At 48.1% G+C, this 20,915-nt stretch overlaps 1 protein-coding gene across 3 annotated transcripts in view; it reads left to right on the top strand.

Moving 5' to 3' along the window:
• Jupiter (microtubule-associated protein Jupiter) overlaps positions 1-15,408 on the top strand; it is a 72,710-nt gene extending 57,302 nt beyond the window's left edge. For 2 of the 3 annotated variants that reach the window (XM_037430556.2, XM_037430564.2), the window contains exons 2-4: positions 9,412-9,755; positions 12,391-12,453; positions 14,716-15,408. In XM_037430556.2, the coding sequence (XP_037286453.2) occupies positions 9,412-9,755; positions 12,391-12,453; positions 14,716-14,813 (505 nt within the window). In that variant the 3' untranslated portion in view covers positions 14,814-15,408. The remainder of the gene's footprint in view (positions 1-9,411; positions 9,756-12,390; positions 12,454-14,715) is intronic. The other variant, XM_037430573.2, reaches the window with a different exon arrangement.
• The last annotated feature ends 5,507 nt before the right edge of the window (positions 15,409-20,915 follow it).

Raw genomic sequence — 20,915 nt, 5'->3', positions numbered from 1 at the left:
TCAATCTTACCGCCATTGAAAGGGAAAGAAATGAAAAACGCTCTGCAATAACATGGTGGGCTGAAGGCGTTGTCGAGTGCGGCTTTTCCCAGTGCGTGCGTGTGGGTTGTGCGCGCTTATTGTTGCGGTTTTCTTCGGCGCATGTCTTTCTGGTTTCGCTGGAAAAGCGAATGTGGGTGGTCGCCGTCCTCCGCTGGATAGCCCTGACAGCCCCGCATTAGAGGAAGGGATGGGCGTTGCGGAGTTCAGAGTCCTCGGTTTATAAAGAGAGAGAGAGTGAAATAAAAGCGCTGTCGAGAAGATGAAGAGCGGGGGCATTGTTCTGCCTCCGGGTACGAATCGGTTCGCTGCAGTTTTGTATCCGAATGCTCCTCCCTTGCCCGCACCCAACGACGGGAGGAAAGAAAGCGTGCAAAGATTAAACAACGCGTCAATGATCCAAATGTGTGGTTGCGCGAAACAGGCACGCTGCATCCCATTGTTCGAGTGGATGTGCGGGAAAGAAAAGGCTAACGAGCATGTGTTGTGGGGATTACGTGCTCTGACTTCGGGTGTGTATGCGTTCGGTCGGATGAGCTTGCGATCTCGTTCGTAACCACTGGCACAGAGGCTTTTTTTTTTCTTGTGCGTGTGCACTGCGCCTTTATGCGGGGGTGTATGCAGCGCAATTAGGGCTCCATGAATAGCAATGGGGCAACAATCAAGTTCTGAGTCAGAACAAAAGTTCTTGTACATTGAGGCATTGTGCAGAAACAGAAATTTACACAAGTGTACTAACATCTCAAAAGACAGACTGCTTTAATATATCATCTATGACGCATTTAAGTGCTATGGTAAAAATGGCGTCGACAGACAACTCTTTCTGAAGTTGAACAAATGAAGAAATGAAGTTAACTTCGCACTTTTGTGTTTTGCATTTCGGTTTTCTGAATAAAGCGCAGACTTCTAATTAATAAAATGGGTTATGATCATTTACCGCGGAATGACGTTTCTTTTTTTTTTTTGCGAATGGCGCTGGACTGGTGTTTGTTCGTGAATATGCGCGACGAAAAAAAAAACGCAGCTTTTTTTTTTCTTTTGTCGCTTCTAGGTGTTCAATTTAACATCCTGCACGCATAAAATTAACACCTACGACGATGCTATGCAGGGTAAGGGTGGATTAAGTATTACCGGCCACGCCGTCAAATATTGAATTAGCCCTCGTCGTTTTTAGCGCACGTTTATAAAACATCTCTCCCAACTCGTTTCGCCAGAAAAAAAAAATGAAATATTTCTCTTGCGCTGCTGCCGCGATTCGCCGAAAATGGCATCCTACATGTCATCGCGACCGAGACGAATCCGAAGCGATGGCTTGAACCCCCTTTAATACCACAAGACGAAAAAAAAAAGGGGGGGGGGGGAGGACAGTTATCCTTCGCGGGCGCTATAGAGACAATGCACTTCCATTGTTGACAAGAGATAGCTCAAGAATACAAATTGCGTATTATTCGTCCCGCAATAGGCAGGAACAACCGGTGAATGAAGTGTGTGCATTTTGGCAAACCGAACGCTCGGGGACGGGCAGACAACATGCGCCCGTCCGGCTCGTTCTTTCCAACAATGGCGCGCCAGCACAAACCCGACCACTTGTGTACGCAGTAACGGTTCGGCTGAAACGGCCGGCTGACGTCGGCGCGTGCGTGCTTGGTTCGCCGTGGTAGCTCGTTCGGGAGTATACGCACCCGCGCGGCGCCCTTATCAGATTGGCGCCGCAGGAAGCCATTTATCTCTGCGCGCGTTCGGGGACCAGCCGGCGCGGGGCTTGAGAAGTGCCGCCGTCTTCGTGCCGCGGCACCGGTTTGCCCAGACTCCATCTTTGGACTCTGCACGCGTTGATTCTCTTTCTCGACTCGTGCTTGTGCGGCTGAAAGCTTGTCGAGTGAACCGTGTAGCCGGGCGAAGCGCATTATATAAAGCCGCGATCCGAGAGAGCGCGCGCGCGCGGGACACCTTGATTACCTAGCTATTTTGGGAACGTCCCGGGAAAGGAACGAGACACAGAAAGCGGCCAGCGATAGACTACTTAATCGGCTTAACTAGCCGGTGCCAGGCGGGGTATTCTTTGATTTAGCTGTGGAGATTAGACGGACAGCTTATAAACAAGAAAAAAAATCGTTTCCGGCAACTTAACTTCGCCTATCAAAAATCACTTCGTCTATCAAAAAGAAACAAGGACCTTGATGCACATACTAATGACTGTAGTGGCTACAACGATATACAAATCATTAAACAATAGGCGCAACTAGGTATGACGAAGAACGTGCCTTAAAACATGGATCAGTATAGAAAAAGCCGAGGGTCGGAAGGAGAGTAGACAGAAAAAAGGAGTAGTTCTTGAATAGAAACACAGCGCTCGAAGCAGAGCAGGACTTTATACAAAAATCATTCTTGCGCGTGAAATCACGTTTTCACTATGGAGCCCACCAAGCATCGATACGAATCGTCAACACCACCTGTCCTCTTTGATGGCTCTCCGCATGCCCACTGGACTCGACCGAAGAGAAGCCACCCTTCTTCATCGCTTATGGCTAGGAGTGGCATTTACAAAATCTTATTCCTTTGTCATAGGAATGGCCGACAACGCTCTCTGCGATGCCTGTCATTGCGAGGAGACGCTACACCTCATCCTGTGTGACTGTCCCTTGTATGAAATCCAGAGACAGTCACTGGCGTCCGCTTTTGCGCGCATCGACAACAGCCAAATGTCTGGGGACACTATTCTGTCAAGTGCCCGAGAGAAGACATTGCAACAGAAGGCGACGAAAGCTCTGTTGAAATTCCTACGCGACACGGACTTGAACAAGTGGCTGTAACAGCAACGTCACACACCACGAAAGACAAGGCTGGACTATGACTGAGTGTGTGCGCGTGTGCTGCCGAATGTGCTGTTTCTCTCTTCCCTCTCTGCTCTCTTTCATCTTCCTTATCCCTTTCCCATGCACAGGGTAGCAAACCGGCTGCCTATAGGCTGGTTAACCTCCCTGCCGTTCTTTTCCCCCTGTTTTCCTTCCTTCATTCGAGCTCGCATGAAGGCAAAGAGAAGTGTGGTGCATTGAATGGAGGTTGACGACGCGACCGACACAAGCGGCGGCAAGTCGCCCGCCCCCTGACAGAAACCAATAACACCAAAAGAGCGGCAGATTCGTGACTGTGCGCGCGCAACACGTGATTGTAGAAATGCCTGATAACGAGATTAGGAAATTGGGAGGAAAAGCACGCGGAGCTTCACTGCGATTTGTGCGGGCGTCAGCCCTGCGAGTTAACGCAGCAAGTAAACGGGCTGGGTCTCCAATCTCTTGAGAGTGTAGAGAGTCTTCCTCCAGCAGCCCGGGAGAAATTGTTCCCCCCACCCCCTTCAACAGACTGTGTGCGTGCAGGCGGGTGCGTAAAATTTCTCCGCACGTCCGATGGCAAAGAAGCCATTAACAATGACAAAAGGGGAGACGTGCCCTCGCAGCAAGTGCAGTCGTCATATAACAAAAAGTACTTAGCGATAGCGCACACTACCGTGCCCGTCCAACACTCTCCTAACCCCATCAGTTCCTCATATACCGAGCGTGTGTATTGCTAAATCTATGCAGTACTGTGGAGGCCATCACGTTAGCTCACCGTTGCTTAGAGGCGTAATTTATATATTGGACCAGAGTTTGCGTTTTTACCAGACAAATTCAAGACACGGTACGCAAGGTCACACGTACTCGGGCCTGTCTTACCTTTGTATGTCGTATCTGATATTAGTGTTCGGGCACAAGGCAGAGTTCAAGGCATCCAGGGACACTCCACATTTCGAACTATACATATTCTGTCGTCTTAATGAGCACTACGCCTAGTTTAAGAAATACTGTTTCGGTGCACTGCTTGGTACATGTGTTGTGCAGCACAGCGCGCTTGAGCTATCGTCACGCATCGATCACATTCGCTTTAACGTGTCTTGGATGTCTTCGTTTAACGTAAGCGATTCTAGCGCTCATTTGATGTTTTTGCGTGCGCGCATTCAAAACTCGTTTCTTGCGACTGTTACGATGTCGGTAGTTTGGGCGTAACATCAAACTACTGGTTGTTGATACAGGGCTTCTGTTCTATTAGAAGGCAGATGGAGACGTACAGATGGCCGCGTGAATCGTTGCGGCCACGCAGCAGATAACCCATGCAGAATCGCCCCTGAACAACAGGTGATAAACACTATGCTACTCGACTTGTCTAAACAATCGCATATGCCCGAATTTATCCAAGGCAATTACCTCCTGAACAGAGGGATTCGCCGAAATTCGTTATTTATTCTTGTAACGCACCATAGAGGCTGGCTCCGTTCAATACCATTCCATTCCTGGTGCAGCAATAACAGAACACAAAAGTCTGAAATACATGCAAAGAATAGGCTGAGAAGAAATATATTAGAGGCTTACATATGAAGGTGGAATACACGTGGCGCTTATATGTGCACTTAGTAGTAATCTTATGTGCACTTTGAACACCAGTTCACATCTTGCGAAGTAGAATGCATTAACGTACACCGTATGCACATGCAAAGGTACCTATGAAAAACAATAACGCTTAACATTGACTTCGGGTCAAGTGATTGCACTTTATGCAGTATCCACAACGCTGCATGTTTTTTTTTTTTTCTAAAACAAGCCGTGCACACACAGCATTCGCACAGCAGCTCCGCGACAACTCCTCCACGTTCACGGGCTGTCAACAGGGCGCAGAACTAACTTGTCGGGGCATCCGATAGAATCAACAGGAACCAAAGCCATGCGCCCCTTAAACTGGCGTTGTTCCTCCAAAAGCAGTGACTCATGCACTGCCTGCGTCACTATGCTCTCTAGCGAAGGCTCCCCAGCCCATCCAGAGGGTCCCCGCTTTCGATTATGCTGACGCGACCCACTCGACTATACGGGCGACTATCAAGTGTAGCGCGTGCGCCCAGCTTCCGATCAGCCGAAGAGGCAGTTTGCGTTTTGGCTTTCGAAGCGTGCGCGGAGCATTTTGTGCGTGCCATCACGTCGCCATGTCGTTGGTTGGCTTGCAGAGTATAGGACAATGCGATAAGTTTGGGATAAAAGTAGTGTGCCTTGTTCGCACAAGATGCACGTTAAGTTTTGTGAAGATATGTACAGGTTACAAACGTATCTCTGTCAAAGCAGCATGTGCTATAGCGCGTACGACACGAGTCTCGGCGGCAGATTTTAATGCAAAAAAAAAAAAAAAAACGCTGGCGTCCTTAGCATAAGCAAATGGAAAGGAGGTGGGGTCGCTGTTATCGTACTGTATATGCAGCCCAACCTTTAAAGGTTCGAACTTTCGCTGTAAACAACTTACGTTTGAATGGGAAACACTAGACCGGGACGCTTTGTAGCGCGTTTCGTTCTGAAGTCACGCGATAATATAGTGCAGCCAGGCTTGCGAAAAGTTGTCGGAAACCACTCGCTAGAACTCTTTTTTATCAACAGGGCTCCGTGTTATCCGCTCTGTGAAGTGTGCTCTCGTTGGCCTCCGGGGAGAAATCGCTTTACGTTATACTCTCCTGCGGAGTCTCTCGCTTCCTCCCTTGTTCTTGAACGACGTGCTCGCTTGTGAAATTCATAAAACTCGTAATTCCTTTCCGTTCAACTTTCTCGTGGCTTCTCCGCCTCATGCCGCGCGTGTGTACTCAGCGCTCCTTAAACCAGGGTCAACACATTTCGCCTATTTAATTTACGGTGATTCCTTATCGCACCCTCTGCTTCTGGCTACAAGGCCACTACCAGAATACGAGAAAGCGCCGAGGACCGACCAAGAGAGTTTATAGACAGTTCGAAAACTCGTTTGCAACCGAGAATAAGAATTCAGTAGCGTAGAAATAGTCGACATGCACCAAATTATCTTACACGTGCCACTTACGCACGCACACAGAAGCACAACAACCCTTCGCCATTTCCTCCTGGTCGCGGCGTGCACCAGCGGCGCAGCCTCGTAAATTTTCAGCGGCAGCGCGCAGAGAAAAACCGAGCGAGAAGGCGAAATGAGCGTTCTCGGTCGCTTGGATCTGAAAGCGTGAGCGAGGTGGGGTGCTTTAGCTCCAGCGCCACCTGTAGAGTGCCATCCCTTCCTGGAACGGCAACAGCGGATGGCACACTGCCCGGTCCTTCTTCCTCCCGCTGTACGTGGTTACCCCGCACGCAAGCAATGGTGTCGGTCCCGTAATAATCGAGCCGGGCTGCTTCGGCGGGGCGACAACACCCCTCCTAAGTCAGGCTTAAAGGCCGACCAGCTCCTGACTCACATGATCCCCCGGAAGCCAGGTTGGCTCACGTGCGCCAGTAATAATGATCGACCCGTGCGCCCCCCTCCATCTTCTTTTCTGTTGACCGCCTGCCGCGACCACATGCCTCTAGCACGCCGGCGGCCAAGTGTGAGTCAACCACGACGCTTCTGGCGACGCTGACAGTTTTTATGCGCATTCTCTCGTCGTCAGACCTTTCCCCGAAATCGAATCAGCCTGACACTCTAGGGAAATCAACTATGTGGTGCTACACTTCCCAAGTTGTGAAAGAAAATATGAAAGAAGCAAAGTGCAAGTGCAGTATTTTGAAGCAAGCACACCGATGTGTCAATGAGATGACGGGAATTTCGAATATTCGAGCCTTTACTTTTCTTATGAACCCGTTAAAGCGAAAACTGCGTTGAGCTCGTGCACCAACAGCGTTTACCGCCCAGTGTGAGGATTTGTCTTAGCCTGCGTAATAGCCAGGCTGTTATCATGCCCTTAGATATGCATACCGTGGGCTTTGTGCTTGCCAACGGTTGCTGCCTCAAAAACACGTCGGGCAAAATGATCCTGCGATCCTTGCACGGCTTAACGTGCAATACCCTTAGCCCGGTGACGCTGCGCTGAAAATACGTCGATAATTAGCGCGGTGTGTTTCTCCGCCATTGCTGCTTGCTGATGTGGTTTCTTGCGAGGCTGGGCCGAGTCTTTTTTATTGAACATGTCTTACTGTTATGCCAATATTACTGTCGTGTATTTCGGCGAAGGCAGTACAATTTTACTTTCTTGCGAAAGCTCATTGACGTCACAGTTGCGGCATGTGCAGAATGACGGTATGTAAGCTGTACGCAGTATTGTACTTACTGAAACGTGCGCTAAGGAGCATTAAGGTGCAAATAAAGACTTGCTTCTAGCAAGGCTTCTATAGATAGATTCGCGTGGTGCCGTTCTTTAAACGTTATTCTTACGGCTTTCATGTTGCTATTAAAGGGACTCATTCACAATATGCGAAGAAATGTCTAATCTCGATTATCCTGCAGACTAAACGAGACTGATTCCAGGGTGCGTGTGCTCTGGCTGGGCGGGGCCCGACTGTACTCGCAAGCACCGCCTGCCTGTTGCGTGTGTCTCTACTTTTATGCCGAGCCTCTTCATGAAATACGACCCTTGAATGGATGCATCGTAGTTGGTCCAAACAATTCCGTCGGGGTGTTAGAGGGCCCGCTGAGTATGATACCCAGCCGGGACTGTCCGTGGGCTCTGCGATCCTTGGGTACATCCAACGTTGATACGCCCGACCACATTCGCATAAAAATACTAGGCACGTCAACAAGAGGGATGTGGAAATTAAGTTATCATCTGTTTCCTAATTGCATGCTTCTGGTGGTACCGTTCTAGTGACTTTAGGATCTAGCGCGCGTAACGCTAAATGACGGTTCCGCTCGTTCTTATTATGACGTTCCGCCCATAGAAGAAAAGACATCTAGAGAGGCAAGACGTTAATGAAAAGGAGGACGGGGCTTCCAAGCGTGCGACGAGAGAGGAGAGCGTTGAAGCTTTGTGTTCCGCTTGACTCAAGAACTCTTTGAGCACGGCTACCAGCCGGCGAAAGCGCTCGAAACAAAGGTTTCGTGTAATTACTGGCGTGACTCACTGCGGGCCGAACAAAACGCGCGCACGCTTCAGGGAGTGTGCACACTTGGGAGTCGACTCGCGTGTGTGCGTACGTATATAGGTGCCTTTTTGTCTTTGAGGACGAAGGACTTGGGCGGCGACTCTTTTCTCCGGAGCGACACACGCCCGTCCCCCTCTCCTCTCCTAAGGCGGAGGAGAACAAAGGGACGTGGCATACACGGGCACCGGAAGCCCATTCTCACTTCCTTCCGGAGACGCTGAATCCGTCGCGACCTTTTCAGGAGGGCCCTTGTCTGTGTCCTCCGGCGCTGGGGACGGACCACGGCGTCCGCGCGGCAGCGGGGCGTCTCTGCGTCCGTCAGCACTGGACGAGTGAGCGAACGAGCATTCAGAGAATGAACGAAGACACACTCAACAATAGGGGACTGCCGTTTCACCGTTTCTTTTTTCTTTTCAAGCGAGCTTTCCGAGGACAAGCTGACGAAGGGTGGCACCGCCTTTTAATCAGCGGAGGGGGGACGATTTAAGCTGCAGGGTGCTCTCGCGAGACATGTCGTTCATGAATAGGGTCTTCCAGCAAGGCGCGGGACATCTCTTATATGGCCAAGTTGCGCAACGCCGAAATTTTGGGCCTTTGTTATGATCCCGCGTATCTTTCGCTCATCAATCACATTGCTGTCCTCTCCTTTGTCCGCGATATCTGCGCACAGCGTGAACCCTGTGTTTACGTCGTCCAGTAATTATATATATACATATAGAAAGGCGCAATTGAGCGCCTGCAATTCGGCGAACGCGCCCCCAAAGCGACGCGCAGTTCTTGTGTTGGGGGACGCTGTCACGTGATCATTATACAAAAGCAATGTGCACGAAGGGTCCACTTGTGAGAGACAACGCCTATAGAACGAAACTTTCAGTGTGGCTTTATCAGGCGCGCACATAGCGCCGGGATTTGTTCGTGCAAAGCGAAGAACACGCTCGCGCATACACTTTGAACCCTGCGAAAGAGATCCGGTTGAGTGGTCTGTGTTGGCATTGCGCATTCTGCTCAAAGCTGTTACGTGGTCAGGTGACCTGCATCCTCAAAATTGGGATAATAGTTCATATTTGGTTTTGCCATGAGCCCTCAACAACGGAATATTGTGCCCGTGAAATGTGCCTTTCGATGCCTCAGTAGTGCGGCCTGAACACTCAACATAATTATATATTAGAGAGTTTTAGTTCCGGTTATCTTAAGCTGCCTGCTTGTGCACGCTCTGGTGTTTCTTTGTACTCGCCGCCACGACTGTATAAAATATAAAGGAACGCTAAAGCCTCGGCACGCAGGTAGCTTGGCTTGAGTACCCGATACTAAAATTTTATTAAATCCGCATGGCTGGTCTTGCGTTACTCGGCTTGTAGTCTTTATATATCTTGACCACTTGTCTCTTTCCGACGCTATTCACAATTGCAATGCATATTCATGCCCCGTTTCCCGGTTCTTTGCGCAGGGTGATCAAGCCCCCTGGCGGCGACGACAGCGACATCTTCGGCGTGCGCTCGCCGCAACCGCAGGCGAGCGCCGAGCCGAGCACTCCGCGCAGGGTCAAGAACTACCAGCAGTCGTCCATCTTCACGCCCTCCGAGGAGGACTTGACGCCGACGACGCCCTCTAGCGGCGCCAGCACGCCCACGCGGCGCCGCATGAGCGACAACAGCCAGGAGCGCCTGTTCGGCGCCGAGGACGTGCCCACACCGCGGCGCGTGGTCGACCGCATGAAGTCCAACATCTTCAGCGAGCTCGACTCGCCCGCGCCACAGGCCCCCGCCCCGCCGTCGGCCTCCAAGAAGTTCGGTGAGTGGGCCCTCGAAGAGCAAGATCAAGCTACTGTGTTGCCACATACATTTGCGTATTGTAAATCGTAGCAGCGTGATACCACACGGTGGTGGAATGTTTAGGAAAGAGAAATAGACAATTACCTGCTTGTATCACAAAGCCACAAGGAAATGCATAAGGATTGCCCTTGAAAGAAAGCTTGTTACCTGGAAATTCGACCTCGTCCGGGAGATCGAACCTGAGACGAAGGCCTTTTCGGGGTGCACATGGTTGCTCTGTACCAGGAGTAACCATGCACTTAGGGTTGGTCGTTTGTTTTCGTACTGCCATATGATAGCTTCCTGGTTAGCTCAATTTATAGTGACCGCCCCCGTGGAGAAAGGCGTTGGTTCCGGGTTCGATCCCCGGACAAAGGCGAATTTCCCTACAACTAAGAAGTGTTCTGGAGAACCCGTATGGATTTCTTTCATTCTTCGTACCACAAATGGGGATGAGGGGTCGATTTCACCGTCCTAACACATACGCATAGCGTCGCCATATCAGTGAAGTTTAGTGTGGTCGAGATGGCAGTACAGGCGAAGACGAGCAAACATCATGAACGTATCTTTCCGATTCCTTTCTCTATTCGTCGTTAGGTTACGTTGTGCTTTCTTTGGTATGTAAGAAACTTCAAAAAGAAATAAATGGGTAAAACGTGGTGATGTAAACGACGTGGAGTTCCATGGTATACCGTCCAGATAAGAACGTTCCACTTGCTGGTTAACAATTTATGGTTGGAATAGGTGGACGCAGTTCGAGCAGTATTTCTTGAACTGGAGGACTCAACTAATTAGCTGCTTTTACACCTTTCACATTGATATTTGTTCATAGAAAAGAAGCAGAAAAAAATGATTGTTTTATACTTGGTATATATATTTTTTAATGTAACATTCTTGTACTGGAATAGCCCCATATTCTGGGTCCAGCTGGGCAGGCAGGGCGTACTACAAGCCTCCGTCCAGAATGAGCGAGTGTTGCACTACGTCAGTCGTGACGCAGGCCGAACAAGCGTGTCTAGTTTGCAGTGTAGTTCCCCAATAAGGCTATTTTCATTTTTTCAAGCACGCGAAATCACTCATTTTTCCCGACAAGTTGCATGAAGCGTATTAATGGAGCGTGGCACGTGGCAGAACTTGCTTTCACATATGTTGACGTTCACTGCTTGTATACACGCTGCGCAGCAAGTGCCACGACTTGAGTTGGCTTTAATCACGTTTGCATTTGTATGGCCTTGTACCGTGTGGCTTCCTTATTTTTTAATCTTTGCGATGTTGCAAGCTGCTTTTATTTTGAATGCAACAACGACTGAAAAATCATCCTTTCGGTGCGGCAGTATACTGTGCGTAAAATCTGTTGGTACCTCCAACAGGTCGTTTCAGCGCTGCATATTCACGCAACGCAATATCATGTCAACTCCCAAAGTGTAATTCGGGTCTGTAACAGTAATTAACTCACTCCGTACGCATACTTGAGCCAATTAAATTTGTTATTGAGCACTTATTTTCAGATTTACACAACTCCTACACCGCTCTGAGACTACTGATCGAAGATGTAGCTAGTGACACACTCTTTAGCTGTCCCTCAACCTTGGAGTTCAAATGTCATGAAATGTCATTATGAAGAAACGTCAGTTTTCGTAGAGATTGGTCGAATCCTTGCCGGCATATTAAGTGACACGACATAAAAATCACCCGCAAAGCACACGTTCCTAATTCGTAGCGTTTAGTATATCCCAGTGGTACACCGAAATACCAAAAGACGTATACTGGAACCACAAGGTTCCTGGCGATATCTTGTGCTCTTATGTCATCGTTCAATACTGGTATAAATGCACTTGTCGTGACACGACGCGCCAGATTCCCGCCCGCATCGACGAATAAATCGAACATATATAGTCGCTCATCGCATTAACTAGGTGTTAGAAGCACACAGATTACAAGGAAAATGGACACGATTAGTATAGCGTCAAACAGTGACCTTTTCCCCTACTTATGCTGTCCCTTTTTCTTATCGTGTATGTTCTTTTAATGCCTTCAAATTCATAAAGTAGCGCAAAAAACGACACGATGGACAAAAAGAACGACACACCACAAGCGCGTTCTTAGTATCCGTCGTGTAGTTTTTTTTTTTGCGGTACATCGTAAATTTGACCCGGCACCAACTAGCCCAAGCAGGAACAACTCCTTCTGCAGAACGTTTAATACCTTTCTACGTAATGGATCCAACTCGCGCAAGCTTCAGCTCTTACATCGCAATTAATGTTTTGTAGCATTTCGTTGACACTGCATTGTAGCGAACGATCGCCGCTCTAATATTCCTATATGCGTCGACATTACGCGCTACGCTAAAACCCTCTAATGACGCATTCTGCTGTTCGTAAACGGAGCATTGTTAAGTCTGTTGTCAGCCCTATTGCGAAACAACTGTATTATACGGTACGGACTGCAAGTATCACGTATACGCCCGCCAACGCACTTATTTGCTGCGCGAGGTCTGCATGCATTGCAACGCTTATTATATATACCATCGGAACTGCATGCTAAGCTTTGTTTATTTATTTTATTTTTGTTTTTGGCTGGCCTGGCTGCAACGAGTCTTGCACGCTTTCTTGCAGTGTCCCGCAACCCGATCACAGGCGACGTGTACCACGTCAAGCAAAATGGCCACGGCGGCATGAGTAAGTAATCCGAGCGGGACACACGATCCTCGAAAGTGCGTGCGTAAATAACGCATCGCTGAACAGTTTCGCGATTGCTCTGCAACGTTCGCAGACAACGACATTCGAAGGCACGCGTATTAGTCCATAGCGTCAAGTCTCCTCCACCCCTTAGACTATTTGTTATTGAATTAGCAGTAAAGCATTAGTGTGGTCATTCATAAGTGTTTTGCTAATCCACTCGCGAGGCTTTTCTTGTGCTGTTTGAGCATCAGTTTTTTCAAGCACTATGAAGGGGACGTGAAGAGATTCACTGGGAGAAGGATACCAGTAGAAAACAAGAAATGCGCGTAATAAATTAAGTAGTCGAACATCCCAAATGGCATTTTTTTCCCCCTTGGTGAGCAGACGGCTGAGTACAAGGGCCCTGTGCTTTTGATCCGTCGTCCAGTCACACGATTACTGGTCATATTTAGTATTTAAAAGTAATTATGAAACGAAGTCTATGATCTATTCTCATTGCGGCAACAAAAGCAGCACAAGCCACTGTCCCTATGTCGCCAAGCAATAGGCGTTCGTAAAATCGATCCCCAGCCACAAGTGACACTGCGATTTTCTTTCGCTTTTTTTTTGTTTTTTGTTCTTGCGACGATTGAGGTAGATAGCGGGGAAGTCGAGGATGTGAATACGAGTAACACAATAGCGACGTAACGCAAGTGCATATCGCACGCTGCACCACACGTTGTTCCCATGTTCGCGAACGAAGGCATTGTTCAAGAGAGGGAATAAAATGAGGGAAAGGCAGAGAGGTTATTCAGAAATCGGGGAAGAAAGATGAGAAAGTGAAAAGCAAAATAGACGCGCGAAAAAGAAAAAAAAAGCGAGCGGTGGTGCTATACCCTATTCAATAGGGCACCACCACGCAAAAAGTTCAATAAGGCCTTCGCTAATTTTCTGTGCGAAGACAGATCATGTCGGCTTTCGAGCACTGACTGTTCACGCGGCACTAACTATGCGGTTGCTCACTAACCTGCGATCACTTGCACAAAATGCTTCGTTCCCTTCGTTCGGCCTGCTTCTTACTGACCACCTCACTTGCGATTGTGTGTGCGTACGTATACTGCGCTACTATTACAACTGTATTACAACAAACTGTCATAATCGTTAAGTTAGCTGAGGCAGCGCAGAAGAAACTATATATGACATTCTATTATTCGTATATTTAGAGAACGTTCAACCTGACACGTTCTGCAGAAGTTCACTCGCTTCTACTCTTGAGAATACGAAGCAGCTAAACTTCCTTAAGTATTTGCATTTATAAAATATCGTAGCTTACGTGAGGCAATAAATGCATTTTGTTTGAATCCAAATGTGGTGATCTTACACGCCTTTGTATTTTACGACTTCGCTGCTCATATAGTCAATATGACGTGGCAGCAGTTGAAAGAAATGCAATAAGCAGCGAGATCGGAACTAAAGTACGTGCCAAACCGTCCACGACGAAACATTCGCATCAGCCGTTTCTGGGGGTCATATGCAAGAAATAAAAATATTAAAGGTACGTTAGTCTCCTTCAAATCTAGGACACAGTATTAATGGGACGAACCCTCCAAGAAACATTAAAAAAACTATAAAATAGCCTACATCGCAGCATGGGTCTCAGCGTATGCGCAACGTTGTTTGGGCACGCCCCTTTTAATCTGAAACTTCCGCATATATCTAGTTCGTTAAGATATACGAGGCTTATCGAATGTTCCACAGTCGACGTAACAGTGAAGCGAATTATTTCACAGAGCAAACATAGCACTTATTTCTTGGTGTGACCCTTTTACTTGGGTCATTCACGGACGGGGAGGAGACGCCTTTCTGCACTAGAAACGTCGCCTTGATTCTGGGATGTTGTTTTAGCAAGACCGGAGATCGTAATCAATTTTCCGGTTGCCCGAGAAGGGACAATTAAAAAAAAAAGCAGGGAAGGTGCTTTCACCGCAACAATACATTTTCTTCTTCTTTCCATTCTCATCTCTACGAAAAGCACGTGCAGATCTTGCTGAAACTTTTCACTCCAGCTAGCTGTGTAGTAAACATCGTATGAAGGTGCACAAAATGAACAATGCATAATAGTTGAGGCTCAGTGATGTAGTTTGCACTGCGATGCGGTAATACGTATCCACGCCGTGTTCTATCTAGAACGCGTGATCATATATATATATATATATATATATATATATATATATATATATATATCGTGTTTTTCTTTGTTTATTTTTCCCTCTTCCACAGATGGGTACAGCAGCAATGGATCGACTTCACCAGTGGACTCGCCGCCCAATGGCCACGTGCAGTACGCTCCCGGGGGCAGGCCGTCGGGAGGCTTCTGAAAAGGCTACGGCGAGGACTTGCAGCCTCCGAGCTTCTTTCCGCCTTCCTCTCTACTCAGCGAGGGGCCAGAGATCCGGTCGGCGGCTGCTTAGCACCGTCAGCGTGTTGTAGCTTTAGCCAGCCTTTTTTTTTTTTAATGCCGTCCTTGTTTGCGGTGGGGTCTTTCGCGGGGACAGCTGGAACAAAACTTTCCAGAGCATCGTGCGCTTATAATATACACACGTCTCGTGTCTCTATAGCCCTTTTCGCGGGGTATCAGGAGGATCATGCGATACGTCGTCACACCTACGAGAATGTATTTTTGTTTTTGTTTTTTTTTTTGTTGCGAAAGGGGTCGCGTACCCGTAGGTGTGGACCGAGTAATGTGTACGAGCCGCACTTTCTGTGTGTTTTGCGACAGCAAAAAAAAAAAAACATTCACTGAAAGTCCAGTAACGAGCGTGTTTTCCTAAAAGACAAACAGACGAGGAACTTTAATGGCGGTCCTGCGAGGCTCGGATGCTCCCCCTTTTTCAGGGAGGTGACGAAGTCGTGGAACGCTCCCACGTCGGGACGTGAAGGCGACGCCTCGCCGCTCAGAGAGGAAAAAAAGAAGTCTGTAGCCTCGAGGCAACAACAACCAAAAGCAAGCGATGAAAAGCCACGATTCGCCCTGCGAACGCGGCACAAGGCCCCCTGGTCGCCTACAGTTTTAACGGCGCCGGTGACAAGATGAACGGGAAAACGGGGGTCAAAGAAAACGAACTCTATTTTGTGTACATATAAAGTGGAGTGGTAGCGAATGTGTGTTCAACAGCGAAGTGATGAGTAGTTTCTACATGTACTTTTTTTTTCTAATTTTGTACTTCTCAACCCGTGCAGTAAGAAAAGGTGACATGCGTGCTTCTTTTTTTTTTTATAGTCTCGCCCAAAGCTATGTAGTGGTGTGATCGTCTCAAAATAGGCGTAGAGCTTCTTGTAGAGCCGCGCGCATACTGTCTGTAGACTCCATCCATCTCGCGCTTTTTCTATGCACTCCCGAGGTTCCTTCCTGGTCACGCCTCGAACGTCCACGATCCTGGGACCTCGGCAGATCGTGCCACGTGTACACCGAACCTTGTATCCCCTACATGTCTATTTTCTCGGCTCTTGCATTTTTTTTTCCTTCTTTGTTTTCATTCGCTGTGCTCTCTATTCTCAAAATGACGCCGCACAAAAGTATGTGCTGTACTACGATTTGTATCTCGCAGTATTTTTAATAAAGTATTGAAACGCAACCTTCGTAACTGTTGATGCGTGGTCGCTGCTGTGAAAGATGTGAAAATGTGGTTTTGTGTGCATTCACCGCCCGATTCATTCGAGGATGGTTCTGTGGCGCGGGAAGACGCGCGTTAATCGTGAAGCCACGTACTACACACAGTCCGGTTTCGGTGAGTAAAACATTTCAGCGGATCCAAAGCGCCCGGCTGAAGTCTCTCCCAAGCAACTTTCTGCGAAGGAGTGTGCTGTCCACGATGCCGACGACCATATGTTCTTGACCGAACTCGTCTCAAAGGCCTTCCTTAGTTAGGCCAGCGCCTCCTTGCTATAGGCTTCTAGCAGAGGTTTGTTACACGAGTCGCATGTACGTGTGAGGCGGCAGCAGCTGTCGCCCCGATCAGCAAAACGCTAAAAGGCTCGAGTTTCCTGCGCAAAACTTCCGCTTCATCTACTGACTTCTGGTTTCGGTAAAAAAATGTGCGAGAAGTGTAACCGCATAAAAAGGGTGGGTGTGATTAAATGTGGAATATCATATCGAAGGCTCAGAGAAACGTTTTTTTTTAAATAGCTTCAAATATATTCGAATTACAATAGTGTATGACAGAACAGTGCAAAAGGTCGCAAAAGTACCTTAGAGCAATGTCAAGCAATGAAACAGCCAGCGTATCTGTTTTACCAGCGTCAGTCAGTTGCGCCCGATCCAGCCGTTCACCACCCTCTCCACTGGCCCTTTCCTGCTCCTAGCCTTCCCGTGTGCTTAGCGTTCATGGGGTAGATGGATGGATTGATGGATGGATGGATATGGCTGTACCTTTTAGATCGAGCGGTGGCTAGCGCCACCAAGCCGTAATGCATAATGAACCAAAAACTAGATTTTTTTTTCCCTTTAAATAGTGAGGTTGAGGATTCGTACTTTGCAGTGAAGTGTTTAATTTTCACTCGTGCCTTGACTTTAGCCACCAATGAGATAACCTCCTTCCAGTTAGTTCTACCCGCTTAATGTCTATTTTGCCCTCCCTGTCCCTAAACCCTGGTGCTTTGAAAAACTCTGCGAACCCTTCATACAGTGCCTCACGACGGAAATCGTCCGAAGTAATTTTTTGTTCAGTTGTGTACAGAGCCGTGGGGCGGCTTTTTGCATTCACCGGCGCTTTGAGATAGCGTGTCGCCGCTTGGGGCGCTATGCGGGCAGCCAATGAGGAAGCATCACTGCAGCGCTACTGCATGCACTGTGCTGTGATGCGGCATCGGCATTGCTTCGAGTCGCGAAGGAGGAGCACGAGGGAACAAATCTGAAAGACGTATGATATTGGATTGGGACACACGTTTATCGCATCTCTGGGGAAAAGCGTTCGGAAGCACGTGTGACGCAAGCAGCGCTATGCAGCGTCGCATCACGACCACTCTCTGAACTAAACCGGACCGACGGCTCCCGTTGAGAATCGCGCGTTTGCACGGGCATTGAAATAAATAAAGGAGGCATTAACTCCGCGTTCCCCTTCTCGCTCATGATGGCTCCACTTCACATCGTGTTCTTTTTTGAACGAGTAACGGGGACGCCTGCTACATGTCGCGACAGTAGGTTAGCGTAAGTACCATTGCTTCGAGTAGTGACACCACACAAAATTCGAACCTTATCACGGTGATAAGGGCCTCAACCTTTTCGGCTGATTTCCCACGCGACTTGCGCTTGAGCAAACGCATCAGAGGAACCTTGAGAAGTATCTTGCGCGCATATAGGTCCTTCACTAATGGCTGTGACGTCAGACAAAAGTTGAGCCTTATCATGGGTGATAATGGCCTCCCCTTTATCGATTTCTTTTTGACATCTGGTGCGCTGAAGCAAACACATAGGGTAATTCAGAAGGCTTTTGCGCATGCTGTAGCGTCATCGCTGGAAGCTGTGACGTCAGACAAAACCTGAACCTTATTATGGGTGGTAAGGTTGATTGATTGATTGATATGTGGGGTTTAACGTCCCAAAACCACTATATGATTATGAGAGACGCCGTAGTGGAGGGCTCCGGAAATTTAGACCACCTGGGGTTCTTTAACGTGCACCCAAATCTGAGCACACGGGCCTACAACATTTCCGCCTCCATCGGAAATGCAGCCGCCGCAGCCGGGATTTGAACCCGCGCCCTGCGGGTCAGCAGCCGAGTACCTTAGCCACTAGACCACCGCGGCGGGGCATGGGTGGTAAGGTTCCCGACTGCTTTTCGACATCTGCTGCTGTGAATCAAACACATCAGGGAAACTTTTAAATCGGAATGCTCTTGTACGCATAGTTCTTTTGCTGAGAGCAGACGCTTTATCAATGTTAAATAAAGGCCCCAACTTTTTCGACTCCTCTTCAACATCTACTGCGGTGAAGAAAACCGATCAGAGGAACCCTTAGCTTGAAATATTCTTATTGAAATGCACAAGAACTGACCAAGCGGGCGCACTAAACTGGAAACCACAAGAAAGCAAGTATACGGAAAGATTCGCTTTATTTAAATAATTATGCTTTTTATCACACTCATTCGTCACGCTGAGGACCTTCTTTCTTTTACTGCGTGACCATATGGCGCTATGAACTGTATACGATTCATAGCGCCAGCAACCAGCACACGTTGGAGTTCCCTTGAAGGTAGTTTTGATTCGGTTCTGTGTAAAAAGAAACGAGCATTATGGCATTTTGAAGTGGGTAAGGAACTAAAATAAACCTGTGCGTGTGTGTCCTAGTCCACCCCTCTATCACGTAAGACGAACCACTGTAAATCAATATGTAAAAAGGACATTCTTCATGGTGCCGGGTTTCAAACCTAGCCCCATGCTGAAAAGCCGCTTCTCTTAATCAAGGGATAAAAACAACCACGATTAACAAGTGGCCAATCAAAACTAAGTGAACCAACAAAATATTTGCCGCCATAGCGCTCGTTGGTATTTTTAATAACAAAATCAATAATGCAATATTTATAATCACTCTATGATTAAGTGCGTTCCGTTACGCCGTAGCTAGATGATTCTAAAACGACTTTTTGTTTGTTTGTTTCTTTGGCAACACAGTGCGGTTAAAAAAACGTAAACAGTGCAGCATCTACATTCCCTGCGGTTCAGCATTCCATTAGAGCGGGTGCAGTCTGGATAAGAATTAAAAAAATGGGTGACTCCCAAGCTTCGCCTTTAAAAGTTGAACACGATAGCAATATTCTGTACCGTGTACCGTGCTAGTTCGTACTTCAACAACTTGGTGCATATCTTTATTGCATGGTGTTACTTGAGAAGTGGAAATTGTGGATTACTACAATCCCCACAAAGTTCCCCTGGTGCGTTTGCTTCACGTCACTAATTCACCGAAAGCAGTCGAAAAAGTTTAGCCTCTTATCACCACTGATAAGACTCAACTTTTGTCTGACATCAATCACACCTTGCAGCGACGTGCCCTCTGTGCGTCTTTCCAGAGCCAAAAGTTCTCCTGGTGCGTCGGCTTCACCTCACTAGTTTACCAAAAAGAGTCGAAAAAGTTTAGCCTCTTATCACCCTGATAAGGCTCATCTTTTGTGTGACGTCACACCTTGCAGCGACGTGCCTGCTATGCGTCTTTCCAGAGCCAAAAGTTCTCCTGGTGCGTCGGCTTCACCTCACTAGTTTACCAAAAAGAGTCGAAAAAGTTTAGCCTCTTATCACCCTGATAAGGCTCATCTTTTGTGTGACGTCACACCTTGCAGCGACGTGCCTGCTATGCGTCTTTCCAGAGCCAAAAGTTCTCCTGGTGCGTCGGCTTCACCCCACTAGCTGGCCGAAAGGAGTCGAAAAAGTTTAGGCTCTTATCGCCCTGATAAGGCTTATCTTTTGTCTTAAGCGACGTGCCTGCTATGCGTCCTTTTAGAGCTAAACGTTCCCCTTGTGCGTTACCCGCCGTGGTGGTCTAGTGGCTAAGGTACTCGGCTGCTGACCCGCCGGTCGCAGGTTCGAATCCCGGCAGCGGCGGCTGCATTTCCGATTGAGGCGGAAATGTTGTAGGCCCGTGTGTTCATATTTGGGTGCACGTTAAAGAACCCCAGGTGGTCGAAATTTCCGGAGCCCTCCACTACGGCGTCTCTTATAATCATATGGTGGTTTTGGGGCGTTAAACCCCGCATATCCATCCATCAATCAATCAATCCCCTTGTGCGTTGGCTTCACCTCACTAGCGAACCGAATGGAGTCGAAAAAGTTTAGGCTCTTATCACCTTGATAAGGCTCATCTTTTGTCTTAAGCGACGTGCCTGTCATGCGCCCTCTTAGAGCTAAACGTTCCCCTTGTGCGTTGGCTTCACCTCACTAGCTGACTGAAAGGAGTCGAAAAGGTTTAGGCTCTTATCACCCTGATAAGGCTCATCTTTTGTCTTAAGCGACGTGCCTGCTATGTGTCCTTTTAGAGCTAAACGTTCCCCTTGTGCGTTGGCTTCACCTCACTAGCGAACCGAATGGAGTCGAAAAAGTTTAGGCTCTTATCACCCCCGATAAGGCTCAACTTTTGTCTAACGTCACACCTTGCAGCGACGTGCTTGCTATGCGTCCTTTCAGAGCAAAAAAAGAAAATTGTCCTCATGCTTTGACTTCACCTTACTAGTTGACCAAAAGCTGTCAAAAATGTTTAGGCCCTTATCACCCCGATAAGGCTCAACTTTTGTCTGACGTCACACCTTGCGGAGACGTGCCTGCTATGCGTCCTTCCAGAGTTGAACCTTTCCCTGATACGTTGGCTTCACCTCCTAGCTGATCGAAAGCAGTCGGAAAAGTTTAGGCTCTTATCACCCCCGATAAGGCTCAACTTCTGTGTGATGTCACACCTTGCAGCGACGTGCCTGCTATGCGTGTTTTCATAGCTAAAT

This window comes from Rhipicephalus microplus, chromosome 2 (genome assembly GCF_043290135.1).
Source record: "Rhipicephalus microplus isolate Deutch F79 chromosome 2, USDA_Rmic, whole genome shotgun sequence".
Taxonomy (NCBI): Eukaryota; Metazoa; Arthropoda; class Arachnida; order Ixodida; family Ixodidae; genus Rhipicephalus; species Rhipicephalus microplus.
The sequence above is the reverse complement of the archived record's forward strand: the minus strand, read 5'-3'. Positions and strand labels throughout refer to the sequence as shown.